The 17,352-nt window shown below is 47.7% G+C and overlaps 1 protein-coding gene across 1 annotated transcript in view; it reads left to right on the top strand.

Moving 5' to 3' along the window:
• LOC129811144 (receptor-type tyrosine-protein phosphatase F-like) overlaps nt 1-17,352 on the top strand; it is a 55,453-nt gene that overhangs the window by 24,989 nt on the left and 13,112 nt on the right. The window contains exons 6-7 of the mRNA XM_055862351.1: nt 15,597-15,720; nt 16,436-16,611. Of these exons, the coding sequence (XP_055718326.1) occupies nt 15,597-15,720; nt 16,436-16,611 (300 nt within the window). The remainder of the gene's footprint in view (nt 1-15,596; nt 15,721-16,435; nt 16,612-17,352) is intronic.

The raw sequence follows: 17,352 nt of genomic DNA, 5'->3' as shown, positions 1-17,352 counted from the left end.
AACTGGCAAATGGCAACCCTGCTCATTTCCCCTGTCTGAGAGATGTGTGTGTGACCAGACCTGATGCGGACATGAAACGGTACAAAGACAAAATTGCAGGACTACTGCGGGAGTTTGAGAAACGTTTTCAGGTATTTGGTGAACTTGAGACAGAATTTTCAGTTTTTCGCTCACCTTTCACAGTTAAAGCTTCTGATCTGCCGGTCGAAATTCAGCTAGAGATAATTGATTTGCAGTGTGATGCAGATTTGAAGGGCAAATTTGCCTCTGTAGGTCTGGACAGATTTTATCAGTATCTACTACCAGGGTACCCCAAATTAACAGCCCTGGCTGCTAAAATTTTGTGCATGTTTGGGACAACCTACCTTTGTGAACAAATTTTCTCAGTGATGAATATCAATAAAACAAAAATGCGTTCAAGGCTCACAAACAAGCACTTAAATGACATTCTGAAAGTGACAGCTAGTGAGGACATGACACCTGGTGTTGATGCACTTGTACAGGCCAAAAGATGCCAAGTTTCAGGAACAAATACAAGTCCAGACTAGACTAACACCTTTAAAATGCTGCCTTAGATACTGTTTGCATTGAAAGAATACAGCTCTGTGAAGATGAATCCTTACTGTGGTGATTTAAAAAATGTGCACTTTAATGTTAGTCAGCAGCTTCAAAACAAAAGTTGTGTGATGGAATTCTACTGTTCATACAACTCCATAAATTTTCAGTATGTATTGTATGTGTATGTATGTTTCATGTATGAAGTTTACAGATTTACAGGACACGCAAACACTTTCTTCATTACACATTTAAAATCACTCTCCTTAGTTTGTAAGGTGTACGCAGGGATTACATTTAGATTTTATATGCGTATGTGTAAGTGGTTTAAAAATTCCTTTCTTTAAAAGTCTCATTTAATCTTAAAGTGCATTACTATATTTTTCAGTACCAATTAAAGTTTTGTGCCTTTGTACAATCAGTGGGATCAGTTGCAATGCATATTTGTGAATGATAAAAGTAAATTGCACATTTGTCTAAGGAAATATGAGGTGTTTCATGAAATGTTTTGTAAAAGGATAGTTCATTAAATTTCAATATTTTCCTAATGTTCTTGTGCTTCTTTACACCAAAACAAAGGAAAGACATGATATTTTGGTTATTTACAGCAGAGTATGGTATAATTTTAATGGTCCGGCCCACTTGACATCTCCCTAGGCCGTATGTGGCCCACGATGCGAAATGAGTTTGACACCCCTGGTCTATACCCTCTACATCTATAGTCTCTATAGCAACTAGATCTATATTCTCTCAAACTGTAGTCTCTATAGTATCTAGATCTATAGTCTCTATAATATCTAGATCTACATTGAGTGCACAAAATATTAAGAACACCTTCCTAATATTGAGTTGCAGCAGCACTGCAGTTCCTGACACAAACCGGTGCACCTGGCAGCTACAACCATACCCCGTTCAAAGGCACTTCAATATTTTGTCTTGCCCATTCACCCTCTGAATGGCAAACACACCATCCATGTCTCAATATATCTCAAGGCTTTCAAATCCTTCTTTAACCTGTCTCCTCCCCTTCATCTACACTGATTGAAGTGGATTTAACCAGTTACATCAATAAGGGATCATATCTCTTCAGCTGGATTCAGCTGGTCAGTCTACATCATGGAAAGATCATCTGTGCACGTTTTAGTTTTTGCCCTAGTACTACACAGCTGATTCAAATAATCAAGTAAATCAAGTAATCAGCAATCTTTTATCATTTGAATCAGCTGTGTGGTGTTTGGGCAAAAACCAAATTGTGTACCCCTTGGGGTCCCACAGTCAGAGTTTGGGATGCACTGCTCTATAGTCTCTAGATCTATTGTGTCTATAGTCTCTAGATCTACAGTGTATATAGTTTCTCTCAACAGACTTTAGATATAAGGGAATACCTAGTCAGTACAACTGAATGCGTTCAACTGAAATGTGTATTTTGCATTTAACCCAACACCTCTGAGTCAGAGCTGCCTTAATCAATATCCACGTCTTCAGCGCACGGGGACAGTTTGTTAACTGCCTTGCTCAGGGGCAGAACGAAAGATTTTTACATTGTCAGCTTGGGGATTCGATCCAGCAACCTTTCGGTGACTGGCCCAACACTCCTACCCGCCAGGCTACCTGCCGCCCTATATATGATATACCAATGTTCCCTCATCTACCTCTTCAACATACCAGCTTCTGAACACTGCGAGTGTAAAGAATGATTGAGTAAACATTGGGGGTTGATGGTCCAGGGAGTTTCTAATAGGTTGTAATAGGCCAACCATTCCTCACCCCACCTTGACTTTAAAAAGCACTATTATGAGTCCAGGTAATTCTGCATAAGGATTTTGTTTCTGCATCCAGCTGCACTTTGCTACTTGTACATTTCTCTCTGTGTAAGTTCAGGGCTGCTTTAGAACCATGCTGCTAAGTATGCATGAATTCTATCCCTCTCTCTGTTTCCCCCCTCCCTTCCAATAATATTATTCCAGTGCATTTACCTACAGTAAAAGCCAGTGAGGGATTATGCCTTGTTGTCCTACAAAGGAAGGTGATTTGCATTTAAAGTGGTGAATTTCCAGCCAGATAAAGCAGGACAGATGGGAGCACTGTTTACCGAAGAGGGAGTGTATATTAATTATAAAACAGCAGCTAGGGCTGCATCCCAAATGGCACCCTATTCCCTATGGGCCCTGGACAAAAGTAGTGCACTATAAAGGGAATAGGGTGCCATTTGGGACACTTCCTAGACCCTAGATAAACTTTTCTGTGTTTACCTGTTTCCAGTCAGTGTGTTATTCAGTAGAGTAATGTGTTGGGAGTGAAACAGTACAGCTGTCATGTTAGCTTATTCTCCACTCAGAGAGTGACGAAAGCGTTGAGACAGGAACAAGGTGAAATTGTCTGATGAAGTGGGTGGAAGCAGGGTTCAAACTTCACACTAACTATTAGATACATACACACACACACTACACACACACGCGCACACACACACTACAGACTACCTCAGTGCTGTTTATTATGAGAAGATCAAAGAGGATGCAGCTAGATGGAACAGCTTAAATGCATTTTGTTTATCTCGTTGTTCTGACACACAAACACACACACACACCAATACAACTTAATCAGCCACCCCACCTCTACATGGAGATATTTCCACATAGTGTCAGGGCAGCAGGCCTTGAAATGAAACCATCATAATGGCTCTATTAAAATGAGAGGAGCCTAGCCAGGGATTCAGCCAGCTTGTTAGATCTGACTCTCTGTGTCCCAAATGTGACCCTATTCACTAAATAGTGCACTACTTTTGACCAGGGCCCCAAATGTCCCCACTTGTCCAAATATTCCTTGTTTTATTATCCTTGCGAGGACTTCTGGTCCCCACACGGATAGTAAAGCCAACAAAAATCACACACACACACACACAGACACACACACACACACACACACACACACACACACACACACACACACACACACACACACACACACACACACACACACACACACACATTAGTATAAGTACAATCCTAATACAGTCATCACCACTCAAAGTGTAGTAGTCCTCAGGGTGTACTGTGAGTGTCTTTAATTGATTATAAATACTGTTTGACAGTTTTAGTAGTCAGGGTATGTTTAATAGAAGCACAGGCTGTCAACTGTTGTCTTTTAAAGGTGAATAGAGCAATTGGGTGGAAATATGTTAATAACTAATGAAATTCTGAGTTAAAATGCTCTCTTGTTTGTATGTGCTACACACGCATGCACGCACACACACGCACAAACACACACACATGCATGCAGAAACACATACACACACAGACACACTTTACTCATAATTTCCTATGATTAGTGATTCATGATCACTGCCAGCTACTGAGGGGTGAGTGCTGCCTAGAGCCAGGCCAAGATTCTCATTAGGGAATCTTTCATTCTCCCCGCCTGTGCTGTATTCAGACAGGTGAAAACACCTGTCTGTTATACGTTTCCTCAGCTAGTAGTGGGGACGGATGCCTTCTGCTGACACACAGGAAGGAAGCAACACCATATGTTCCGGGAGCACCGAATTAGCCAGATATGACAAATTTAGGATTGGGACTTTGCAAACAATTTATCTGAGCACTTGGCTGGTAATGTACGCTGAGGAGTGACAACAGGTGTTAATCAGGCTTTTCACCAGAAACGATCCCTTTCTAATGTGCCTCACTAGATTAGGATATCATCGGAAGAAGAATGGGAGGCACCTTTTAAATACCGCCGCGTCGCTGCTGCTTCGCTCAGTTACAGCAAATGATGGGTCTTTTTAACATTTCTTCTGGGTTCCATGTGCCTGTTTTCCCCCGGTGGATTCTCTAGACAGGTCCCATAAATTACAACAAGCACACCACACACACCTGCGCACACACACCAGTGTTTCCCTTGGATGCGTTTAGAAGCTGCGCACCGCTGCTGCAAAATCGTGGCCGCCATTGTAACGTGTGTCTTCGGAGGAAGAAGGAGACCAAGGTGCAGCGTGGTAGGCGTTTATGATTTTTTATAAACTGAACACCGCAACAAAATAACAAAGTACAAAAAACAAAAGCGCACAGTTCTGTCAGACAACAAAACAGCTAAACAAGAAATAACTCCCCACAAAACCCAAACGGAAAATGACAACCTATATATGATCCCCAATCAGAGACAACGATAGACAGCTGCCTCTGATTGGGAACCATACTCAGCCAAAAACACAAAGAAATAGAAAATATAGATTCTCCCACCCGAGTCACACCCTGACCTAACCAAACATAGAGAATAAATAAGGATCTCTAAGGTCAGGGCGTGACAGCCTTTGCATTTTTTTTTTTAATAATGTAGATGTATAGATGTATGCACGAGGAAGACTTCATCCACCACCCCCCCCCCCCCCCCCCCCCCCCCCAACACACACACACACATAAACAACATCACATCCAGTCTCCCAGGGAGGGAATCAGAGACTTATTGTGGAGATGGCAGGCAGATGCATCTTTCTCAGGTTGCGTTCCAAATGGTACCCTATCACTACTCAATGCACTACTCTTGGGCCCTGGTCTAAAGTAGTGCACTAAATAGGGAATATGGTGCCATTTGGGATGCACTCTCTGATGTGTGTATGAGAAATACAGCAAACAATGTATTTCAGACACTCTGCCAGACAAACTGTCAGCCATCATTGATTCACACATTCATCCCACTACCATTACACGCACACCCACAAACACACACGCACGCACGCACGCACGCACGCATACACACACACACACATACACACACACACACACACACACACACACACACACACCCAACTACCCTGGAACAGATGGACTGAGGGCTGAGTCACACTGACAGGGTGGGGAGTTTGTGTGTCTGTGTGTTTTTGTGTGTGTGTAAGCGTGTTTGTACTGTGTATATTGTCAGTGCATGGGTGGGTGGTGTGTTTGGGCATGTTTGCGCTGAAATAGCTAATTATGATTTTTTTTATATAGAGCACCAGTCAAAAGTTTAATCATTCAAGGGTTTTTATTTATTTGTACTATTTTATACATTGTAAAATAATAGTGAAGACGTCAAAACTATGAAATAACACATATGGAATCATGTTATGACCAAAAAAGTTTGGACACACCTACTCATTAAAGTTTTTTTGTAAAAGTATTACTATTTTCTATATTGTAGAATAATAGTGAAGACATCAAAACTATGAAATAACAAATGGAATCATGTAGTAACCCAAAAAATGTTAAACAAATAAAAATATATTTTAGATTTTAGATTCTTCAAAGTAGACTCCCTTTGCCTTGATGACAGCTTTGCACACTCTTGGCATTCTCTCAACCAACTTCACCTGGAATGCTTTTCCAACAGTCTTGAAGGAGTTCCCACATATGCTGAGCACTTGTTGGCTGCTTTTCCTTCACTCTACGGTCCAACTCATCCCAAACCATCTCAATTGGGTTGAGGACGGTTGATTGTGGTTGATTGTGGAGGCCAGGTCATCTGATGCCGCATTCCATGTGTGGGAACCACACATGCGGAGATCATCCGTCCCCCTACTCTGCATCTTACAAAGACACGGCGGTTGGAACCAAAAATTTTGACCGATCAGACCCAAGGACAGATTTCCACTGGTCTAATGTCCATTGCTCGTGTTTCTTGGCCCAAGCAAGTCTCTTCTTATTATTGGTGTTCTTTAGTAGTGGTTTCTTTGCAGCAATTTGACCATGAAGGCCTGATTCATGAAGGCTTGAGTCTCCTCTGAACAGTTGATGTTGAAATGTGTCTGTTACTTGAACTCTGTGAAGCATTTATTTGGGTAGCAATTTCTGAGGCTGGTAACTCTAATGAAATTGTCAATGGCGTATTGGAGGCGATAACATGAAACAATTAGGGTTAAATACAAGTAGATTGATTGCGGAAATGAAAACCAGGTGTGTATGGAAACAAAACAAGACAAATGGATATATGAAAAATGGAGCGGTGATGGCCAGAAAGCCGGTGGCGTCGATCGCCATAGGCCGCCCGAACAAGGAGAGGAGCTGACTTCGGAGGAAGTCCTGACAGTACTCCCCCCTTGACGCGCGGCTCCAGCGGTGCGCCGACACCGGCCTCGAGGATGACCCGGAGGACTAGGCGCAGGGCGATCCGGCCGGCGACGGTGAAACTCCGGCAGCAGTTCAAGATCCAAAACATCTGCAATCGGAACCCAGCACCTCTCCTCTGGCCCGTACCCCTCCCACTCCACGAGGTACTGAAGGCCCCCCACCCGACGCCTCGAATCCAGGATGGAATGAATTATGTACGCCGGGGCCCCCTCGATATCCAAAGGGGGCGGAGGGACCTCCCGCACCTCAGATTCCTGGAGCGGACCAGCCACCACCGGCCTGACGAGAGAAACATGGAACGAGGGGTTAATATGATAATCAGAGGGAAGCTGTAATCTATAACATACCTCGTTCACCCTCCTCAGAACTTTAAATGGCACCACAAACCGCGGACCCAGCTTCCGGCAGGGCAGGCAGAGGGGCAGGTTACGGGTCGAAAGCCAGACCCAGTCCCCCAGTGCGAACACTGGGGTCTCACTGCGGTGACGGTCCGCGCTGGCTTTCTGGCGACGCGCGGCTCGCTGCAGATGGACACTGGCGGCCTCCCATGTCTCCTCTGCGCACCTAAACCAGTCGGCCACCGCAGGAGTCTCGGTCTGACCCTGATGCCACGGTGCCAGAACCGGCTGGTACCCCAATACGCACTGAAACGGGGAGAGGTTAGTGGTGGAGTGGCGAAGCGAGTTCTGTGCCATCTCGGGCCTAGGGCTCAAACGCTGCCCACTCCCCCGGCCGGTCCTAGCAATAGGACCGCAGAAACCTGCCCACATCCTGGTTGACTCTCTCTACCTGCCCGTTACTCTCGGGGTGAAAACCTGAGGTAAGGCTAATCGAGACACCCAGACGTTCCATAAACGCCTTCCAAACTCTCGACGTGAACTGGGGACCCCGATCCAACACTAGATCCTCAGGCACCCCGTAGTGCCGGAAGACGTATGTAAACAGGGCCTCCGCAGTCTGTAGGGCCGTAGGGAGACCAGGCAGAGGGAGGAAACAACAGGACTTAGAAAAACGATCCACAACGACCAGGATCATGGTATTTCCCTGTGAGGGAGGAAGATCCGTTAGGAAATCCACTGACAGATGTGACCAAGGTCGTTGTGGAACGGGTAAGGGATGTAACTTACCTCTGGGCAGGTGTCTCGGAGCCTGACACTGGGCACACACCGAGTAGGAGGAGACATAAACCCTCACATCCTTAGCCAAAATGGGCCACCAGTACTTCCCAGTCAGACAGCGCTCCGTCCGACCGATCCCCGGATGACCAGAGGAGGGAGACATGTGAGCCCAATAGATCAACTGGTCACGGACAGCAGACGGAACGTACATATGCCCAACGGGACACTTGAGGGGAGCGGGCTCTGTACGCAACACCTGCTCAATGTACGCATCCAAATCACACACGACCGGCGCCACCAGACAGGAGGCCGGGAGTATGGGAGTTTGATCCATGGGACCTTCCTCTGTGTCAGAAAGCCGGCACAGTGCGTCTGCCTTCTTATTCTGGGAACCTGGTCTGTAGGATAGGGTAAACACAAAACGGGTAAAGAACATGGCCCACCTTGCCTGACGAGGATTCAGTCTCCTCGCTGCCCGGATGTACTCCAGGTTGCAGGTGGTCAGTCCAGATGAGAAAAGGGTGTTTAGCCCTCTCAAGCCAATGTCTCCACTTTTTCAACGCTTTAACCACAGCCAACAACTCCCGGTCCCCCACATCACAGTTACGCTCCGCTGGGCTGAGCTTCTTCGAGAAGAAAGCACAGGGGCGGAGTTTTGGTGACGTGCCTGAGTGCTGTGTGAGCACGGATCCTATCCCAGCCTCAGTCCACCTCCACTATGAATGCCAAAGAGGGATCCGGATGGGCCAGCACTGGAGCCGAAGTAAACAGAGCTCCTAGTTGCCCAAAAGCCTTGTCCCCCTCAGCCGACCACCGCAACCTTACAGGACCCCCCTTCAGCAGTGAGGTAATGGGTGCAGCAACCTGGCCAAAACCCTGGATAAATATCCGGTAGTAATTGGCAAACCCTAAAAATCGCTGCACCTCCTTTACCGTGGTGGGAGTTGGCCAATTACGCACGGCTGCAATGCGGTCACTCTCCATCTCCACCCCTGATGTGGAAATACGATACCCTAGGAAGGAGACGGCCTGCTGAAAGAACAGGCATTTCTCAGCCTTAACGTACAGGTCATGCTCCAACAGTCGTCCAAGTACCTTGCGCACCAAGGACACATGCTTGGCGCGTGTAGCGGAGTAAATCAGAATGTCATCGATATACACCACTACACCCTGCCCGTGCAGGTCCCTGAAAATCTAATCTACAAAGGATTGGAAAACTGATGGAGCATTCATCAACCCGTACGGCATGACAAGGTACTCATAATGCCCTGTGGTGGTACTGAATGCTGTCTTCCACTCGTCTCCCTCCCGGATACGCACCAGGTTATATGCACTCCTGAGATCCAGTTTTGTGAAGAAGCGCGCCCCATGCATTGGCTCAATCGCCATGGCGATAAGAGGTAGCGGGTAACTGTACCTTACCGGGATTTGATTGAGACTTCTATAGTCAATGCACGGCGTAAACCTCCATCCTTCTTTTTCACAAAAAAGAAACTCGAGGAGGCGGGTGAAGTAGAGGGCCGAATGTACCCCTGACGCAGGGATTCAGAGACATATGTATCCATAGCCACCGTCTCCGCTTGCGACAGGGGATACACGTGACTCCTGGGAAGCGTAGCGTCTGCCAGGAGATTTATCGCACAATCCACCCGTCGATGAGGTGGTAATTGAGTCGCCTTCTTTTTACAGAAGGCGAGAGCCAAATCGGCATATTCTGGGGGGATGTGCACGGTGGCGACCTGGTCTGGACTTTCCACCGTGGTAGCACCAACGGAAACCCCTACACACCTCCCTGAGCACTCTCGCGACCACCCCGTGAGAGCCCTCTGTTGCCAGGAAATAGTGGGGTTATGCAGAGTCAACCAAGGAAGGCCTAGTACCACAGGAAACACAGGAGAGTCAATGAGAAAGAGACTGATTCTCTCCTCATGACTCCCCTGCATAACCATGGCCAAGGAGATGGTGGTCTCCTTGATTAGCCTGGACCCTAATGGTCGACTATCTAGAGTGTGTACCGGGAAGGGTCTAATTATAGGAAAAATGGGGATCCCTAACCTAATGGATAATGCTCTGTCGATAAAATTCCCAGCTGCGGCTGAATCGACGAGCGCCTTTTGCTGGGAATGTGGGGAAAACTCAGGGAAACAAACAGGCACAAACAGTTGATCAACAGAGGACTCTGGATGAGTGTGGTGCAAACTCACCTGAGGTGACGCCAGAGTGCCTTGTCTGTTGCCTCGACTCCCAGAGGAACCAACACGGCACCGACCGGCAGTGTGTCCTATGCGGCCACAGATGGCGCACGTGATGGCTCCTCCTCCAGTCTCCCTTTGAGCAGCCCCTCCTAACTCCATGGGCACCAGAGCAGGGGTGCTGGACCATGGAACCGACAGAGCCCCATCTGGACATTCGCGGGTGGACAAATCCACCAGTTGGTCAAAGGAAATGGTGGCATCCCAGCAGGCCAGCTCACGTCGGACGTCCTCTCGTAGGCTGCATCGATCATGGTCGAAGAGGGTCCTGGCGTTCCAGCCTGCTCCGGCGGCCAAGGTACGGAATTCCAGGGCAAAGTCCTGGGCGCTCCTCGTCCCCTGTCTCAAATGAAAGAGCCTCTCCCCCGCCGCTCTGCCCTCAGGAGGATGGTCGAAAGACGGTCCTGAAGCGACGGGTGAACTCCTCGATGTGGTCTGGCGCCGTGTCTCCTCTCCACATGGCGTTTTCCCATTCCAGCACTCTTCCTGTGAGGCACGAGACGAGGGCGGCCACTCTCTCCCCTCCTGAGGGAGCTGGGTGCACAGTGGCCAGGTAGAGGTCCAGTTGTAACAAGAATCCCTGGCACTGTGCTGCCGTTCCATCATACTCCCTGGGAAGGGAGAGACGTATCCCACTGGAATTATCTCCGGATGGAACGGATGGAGATAACCCCGGTTGTGCTGGTCGAGGCACTGGAGAGACTTCCTGTCTCTCCCAGCGGTCCATGGTCTGGACAACGCGATCCATCATGGCACCAAGATGATGTAACATGGCCGAATGTTCCTGGATGCGCTCCTCGACTCCTCTAACCGGGGTACCTGCTCCTGCTGACTCCATTGAAGGTGTGTAATTCTGTCAGGATGGTGCATTGGAGGCGAAGTCAGGTGCAGGAGAGCAGATATTAATGAACAGACGCACTTTTATTATAGTTCCAAAAACAAGAGCTCTACATAAATCAAACGCGCTCAAAAAACAGAACATAAAAGTAAAGCGTGTAAACTAACACCACATAACATGAAACAATTACACACAAAACATGATGGGAAACAGAGGGTTAAATACAAGTAGATTGATTGGGGAAATGAAAACCAGGTGTGTATGGAAACAAAACAAGACAAATGGATATATGAAAAATGGAGCGGTGATGGCTAGAAAGCCGGTGACGTCGATCGCCGAATGCCGCCCTGAACAAGGAGAGGAGCCGACTTCGGCGGAAGTCGTGACAGAAATTTTCCAGATTGACTTACCTTCGTGTCTAAAAGTAATGATGGATTGTCATTTCTCTTTACGTATTTTAGCTGTTCTTACGATAATAATAAACAACACAGCTGATTGGCTCAAATGCATTAAGAAGGAAAGAAATTACACAAATTTAATTTTAAGAAGGCACACCTGTTAATTGAAATGCATTCCAGGTGACTACCTCATGAAGCTGATTGAGAGAATGCCAAGAGTGTGCAAAGCTGTCATCAAGGCAAAGGGTGGCTACTTTGAAGAATCGAAAATATACAATATATTTTGATTTGCTTAACACTTTTTTGGTTACTACGTGATTCCATATGTGTTATTTCAAAGTTTTGATGTCTTCACTATTATTATACAATGTAGAAAATAGTACAAATAAAGAAAAACCCTTGAATGAGTGCTCAGACTTTTGACTGGTGCTGTATATATTTGGTATTTTATTATGATCCCCATTAGCTGTTGCAAAAGCATCAGCTACTCTTCCTGGGGTCCACAGAATAGTACACCTTTCGACCTGACCAACTGCTAACTGAAGCAGTAACTCAGAATATTTTAATATGTTAAGCTTTACAAAAAAACTATATACATAGTGTATGCCACAAATGGCACCCTATTTCTTATATAGTGCACTACTTTTGAGCAGGGCCTATATTGCACTGTATAGAGTAATAGAAAGACATTTGGGACTTCACCACAGTCAGTTACTGTATGAAGTGTATTGACAGGATTTGATATCAGCTGAAATACAGGAGCTGTTCTAGAAGCATCACACACACACACACACACACACACACACACACACACACACACACACACACACACACACACACACACACACACACACACACACAGAGACAGACAGACAGACAGACAGACAGACAGACAGACAGACAGACAGACAGACAGACAGACAGACAGACAGACAGACAGAGCTAGTCAAAAAACAAGGCTGAGGGCTCTTCAAATGTGTCAGAATGCAAAGTCAATTTTCCTTGCCTATGTAAATTCAGCTGCCTGCGCCAAATGTTAGCATGGTATCTCTGCCTCACAGAGGTACACATGGTGGCAACCCTCTGGGCTTTTGTCTTTCTGTCTGACTGTTCTGTGGGTACCTGTTTTGTTTCTGGGAGAAATGGAAATGCGGCAGTGTCGGCGATAGAGTGTGATTGCAGTGACATGCACAGTAACTGATATTCACGTCAGCGGGGTGCATTAGCAGTAATGTGTGTGATTTGTCAGAGTGACGCAGTGAAGGCTTTACCTAACAGGCTGTTAAATAAGATGTGCGCTCAACCTCTCTCACCATTGTCACTGTTATCAGCACGCAGACTGGGGCCCACATGCCTTCCCAGCTAGTCAGTCAACCAGTCAGCCAGTCAGTCAGCCAGTCAGTCAGTCAGTCAGTCAGTCAGTCAGGAGGAAGCCACCAGAATGTACAGCCTTTTTTCGGTTTGTGTGTGTGAGAGAGAAAGAGGGTGTGAGAGAGAGAGGCAGAGAGAAAGAGGGAAAGAGAGGGGGGGGCGTAGAGAGAGAGAGGCAATACAGTGAATGGGTCGGGAAGAGAAAGAGAAAGAGAGAGCAGAGACAGAGAGAGGTGAGACAGTGAAGGGGTTGGGAAGAGAGAGAGAGAGAGCGAGAGAGAGAGAGGCTAGACAGTGAAGGGGTCGGGGAGAGAGAGAGGTTAGACATTGAAGGGGTCAGGGAGAGAGAGAGAAGCTAGACAGTGAAGGGGTCGGGGAGAGAGAGAGGCTAGACATTGAAGGGGTCAGGGAGAGAGAGAGAGGCTAGACAGTGAATGGGTTGGGGAGAGAGAGAGAGGCTAGACAGTGGAGGGGTCAGGGAGAGAGAGAGAGAGAGGCTAGACACTGAAGGGGTCAGGGAGAGAGAGAGAGAGACTAGACAGTGAAGGGGTCAGCGAGAGAGAGAGAGGCTAGACAGTGAAGGGGTCAGGGAGAGAGAGAGGCTAGACAGTGAAGGGGTTGGGGAGAGAGAGAGAGGCTAGACAGTGAAGGGGTCAGGGAGAGAGATAGAGAGGCTAGACAGTGAAGGGGTCAGGGAGAGAGCGAGAGAGGCTAGACAGTGAAGGGGTCAAGGAGAGAGAGAGAGGCTAGACAGTGAAGGGGTCAGCGAGAGAGAGAGGCTAGACAGTGAAGGGGTCAGGGAGAGAGAGAGAGGCTAGACAGTGAAGGGGTCAGGGAGAGAGAGAGAGGCTAGACAGTGAAGGGGTTGGGGAGAGAGAGACTAGACAGTGAAGGGGTTGGGGGAGAGAGAGAGAGAGGCTAGACGGTGAAGGGTTGGAGAGAGAGAGAGAGAGAGAGAGAGAGAGAGAGAGAGAGGCTAGACAGTGAAGGTGTCAGGGAGAGAGAGAGAGGCTAGACAGTGAAGGGGTCAGTGAGAGAGAGAGAGGCTAGACAGTGAAGGGGTCGGGGAGAGAGAGAGAGGCTAGACAGTGAAGGGGTTGGGGAGAGAGAGAGAGACTAGACAGTGAAGGGGTTAGGGAGAGAGAGAGAGAGGCTAGACAGTGAAGGGGTCAGGGAGAGAGAGAGAGAGGCTAGACAGTGAAGGGGTCAGGGAGAGAGAGAGGCTAGACAGTGAAGGGGTTGGGGAGAGAGAGAGACTAGACAGTGAAGGGGTTGGGGAGAGAGAGACTAGACAGTGAAGGGGTCAGGGAGAGAGAGAGAGGCTAGACAGTGAAGGGGTTGGGGAGAGAGAGAGAGACTAGACAGTGAAGGGGTTGGGGAGAGAGAGACTAGACAGTGAAGGGGTCAGGGAGAGAGAGAGAGGCTAGACAGTGAAGGGGTCAGGGAGAGAGAGAGGCTAGACAGTGAAGGGGTCAGGGAGAGAGAGAGAGGCTAGACAGTGAAGGGGTCAGGGAGAGAGAGAGAGGCTAGACAGTGAAGGGGTCAGGGAGAGAGAGAGAGGCTAGACAGTGAAGGGGTCAGGGAGAGAGAGAGGCTAGACAGTGAAGGGGTTGGGGAGAGAGAGGCTAGACAGTGAAGGGGTTGGGGGAGAGAGAGAGAGGCTAGACAGTGAAGGGGTCAGGGAGAGAGAGAGAGAGAGGCTAGACAGTGAAGGGGTCAGCGAGAGAGAGAGGCTAGACAGTGAAGGGGTCAGCGAGAGAGAGAGGCTAGACAGTGAAGGGGTCAGGGAGAGAGAGAGAGGCTAGACGGTGAAGGGGTCAGGGAGAGAGAGAGAGAGAGAGGCTAGACAGTGAAGGGGTCAGGGAGAGAGAGAGAGGCTAGACAGTGAAGGGGTCAGGGAGAGAGAGAGAGGCTAGACAGTGAAGGGGTCAGGGAGAGAGTATGTGTTTGTTTTTCAGATGATGTGGGATCAGTACTCAGAACTAAAATGTCAAGAATGAATAAGAATCTAGTTGGCCATTATTTAGTTGTACCAGAGCAGAGCCTTTGTCCAGTGCCAGGGATAAATACAGGGCTCAGATGAATCATCAGACTGCATTGCGTAGCTAGCCCATGCCCTGCATGCCATATGTTCTGCTCTCTCCCTCACTGTGTTACATACTGTGGTATAGTCTACTTCTATATACTGTATGACTACATTTTTCCACCATGAAACATTGTTTAAATATCATCCAATAGTTTCTGGACAGCCTCCTCCATTTTCTTCTTCATTATTTGATGATAAGGAAGCTAACATCTGATTTACTAGCTTGTATAGTAGATATTTCCTATTTCCTCTCATCCAGCAGAAGCCTACATACAGAACACTCTCTTCCCCCCCACTTACCTGCTGGAGGTGGATATGAAGCTGCAACATTGTGTGTGTAGGTGTGGGGTCCAGCTACATTGTTCTATTTCATTCTGTAGGTTCCGCCCTCTCCGTGTCTAGGGGGTTGGAGGTCACGACCTCAGGCTGGGTATATTCAGGAATGCTGACACTGAGGTTGTGTTTCGGCTCTGTTCACCACTGTGATTCCTTGATTTCATCAGCACAGCTGTCTTCGGCCATTAGGTGGCCCAGAGGTGGCAGAGCCATGGCCGAGAGGTGATTTTAGGACTGTACAAACAGCCTGGGGTGAAGCTAGATTTATGTGAGATCATAGAGGGCTTCTTTTATTACAAAACGGACATTGAAAAAGATGGGGAATGAGTTCTGGTGCCTCCAAAAATATTACAAGGAAGATGACAATCCCTCTCTCTCGCTCTCTCTCGCTCTCTCTCTATCTCTCCTTCCCTCCCTCCCTCCCTCCCTCCCTCCCTCCCTCCCTCCCTCCCTCCCTCCCTCCCTCCCTCCCTCCCTCCCTCACGCTCTCTTTCTCTCTCCCTTCCTTCCTCTCCTTCTCTCCTTCCAACTCTCCCTCCATCAGTCTGTAGACCCAGGCCAGCAGTTCACATGGGAACACTCTAACCTGGAGGTGAACAAGCCAAAGAACCGATATGCAAACGTCATCGCCTACGACCACTCCAGGGTCATCCTCACCTCTGTCGACGGTATGTTTGGTTGATTTGTTGTGGTTGTTGTTGTGATGTGTTTTGGAGGTTTATTTGGCTTTTTAAGGCTGGATGTGGGGAGGTAATGTGTTATTAAGTGAGCATATCTCAGTAAAGTGTTTTATTGGGGTGTTTTGAGGTTATGTTTTGCTTTTTAAGGAGGGGTGGAGGGAGGTCACAAAGAGGTGGGAGGGATTGTAATGTTTTTGCTAAGTGAGGCTGTCTTAATAAAGAGAATCCAAAGTCAAGTCTGTAGACAGTAATCTCCACCCACTGCAAAGTCACAACAACAACAGTACCCAATCCCCAGGTGTGACAGTGCCTCTCCATCACTCACTGTCTGTCTGTCTCTGTTTGGAGTCAGTTAGTGATGTAAATGATAATGCATCCTGATGGTTGTGAATGGCTCTGTCTCTCTCCTCTCTGTGTTGTCCTGTGTGGGCCTGTCTCATGCTGTGAAGGTGGTGTTGATACCCTGCCAGCCTGCTAGGCTGCATCCTAAATGGCAGCTTATCCCCTATATAGTGCATCACCATATGGGCCCTGGTCTAAAGTAATGTACTATATAGGGTATATGGTGCCATATAGGAAGAAGGAATGGAGTGCCAATGCCTATGGGCCCTGGTCAAAAGAAGTGCACTATACAGTGAATAGGGTGCCATTTGGGATGTTGCCCTAATGTTTCCTAACACTGTGTTCCTTCACTGTGCTACAGGAGTGCCAGGTAGTGACTACATCAACGCTAACTACATAGACAGCTACAGGAAGCAGAACGCCTGCATCGCTACACAGGGCCCGCTTCCTGAAACCCTGAGTGACTTCTGGAGGATGGTGTGGGAGCAGAGGACCAACACTATCGTCATGATGACCAGACTGGAGGAGAAGTCACGGGTGAATATGGACACACACTACAATGTCAGCACACTCACAACCATGTGCATGCACACATTCTGTGCTGAACACACACCATACACACAACATTGTCTCAGGACACACACACACAACCCGACCGTTGATTCACCCTGCACTCACAGAGTGTAACAGTTCCAGTAGTCTCACCTTGGTCTCTAATGGACAGGAGGTGTGAGGGTCGACAGTAAGGTGTAAAACCCTAATCGAGGAGTTTGAATAGACTCAGTAAATAAATCACATGGTGACTGCAAGATGACAGCTTAGAGAGAGGGAAGTGTGTAGGTGTAAAGGGTGCCACACACACACACACACACACACACACACACACACACACACACACACACACACACACACACACACACACACACACACACACACACACACACACACACACACACACACACACACACACACACACACACACACACACACACACACACACACACACACACACACCTAACTGTGGAACTAAAGGGCATCCCATAGTGGCACACCTTTATAAGCACAGACAAAGTTCATCATGTTCCTGCCAAACTTAATATCACCAGTCTCTTTAGACCCATGAGGGGTCAACTCATCATTAAATGACCTTTCACCTTCGAACCTTTGCCCCTGTTATTTATCACCAGCACAGCATGTTGTCACTTCTGGCAACATCTCAGCACCACCTCTTTGTCGTCTAACCTCTATCCACCTCAGCTATCATTCTGACTAGAAGGG

Source organism: Salvelinus fontinalis, chromosome 14 (genome assembly GCF_029448725.1).
Source record: "Salvelinus fontinalis isolate EN_2023a chromosome 14, ASM2944872v1, whole genome shotgun sequence".
Classification (NCBI taxonomy): Eukaryota; Metazoa; Chordata; class Actinopteri; order Salmoniformes; family Salmonidae; genus Salvelinus; species Salvelinus fontinalis.
This window is presented reverse-complemented; position numbering and strand designations above follow the sequence as displayed.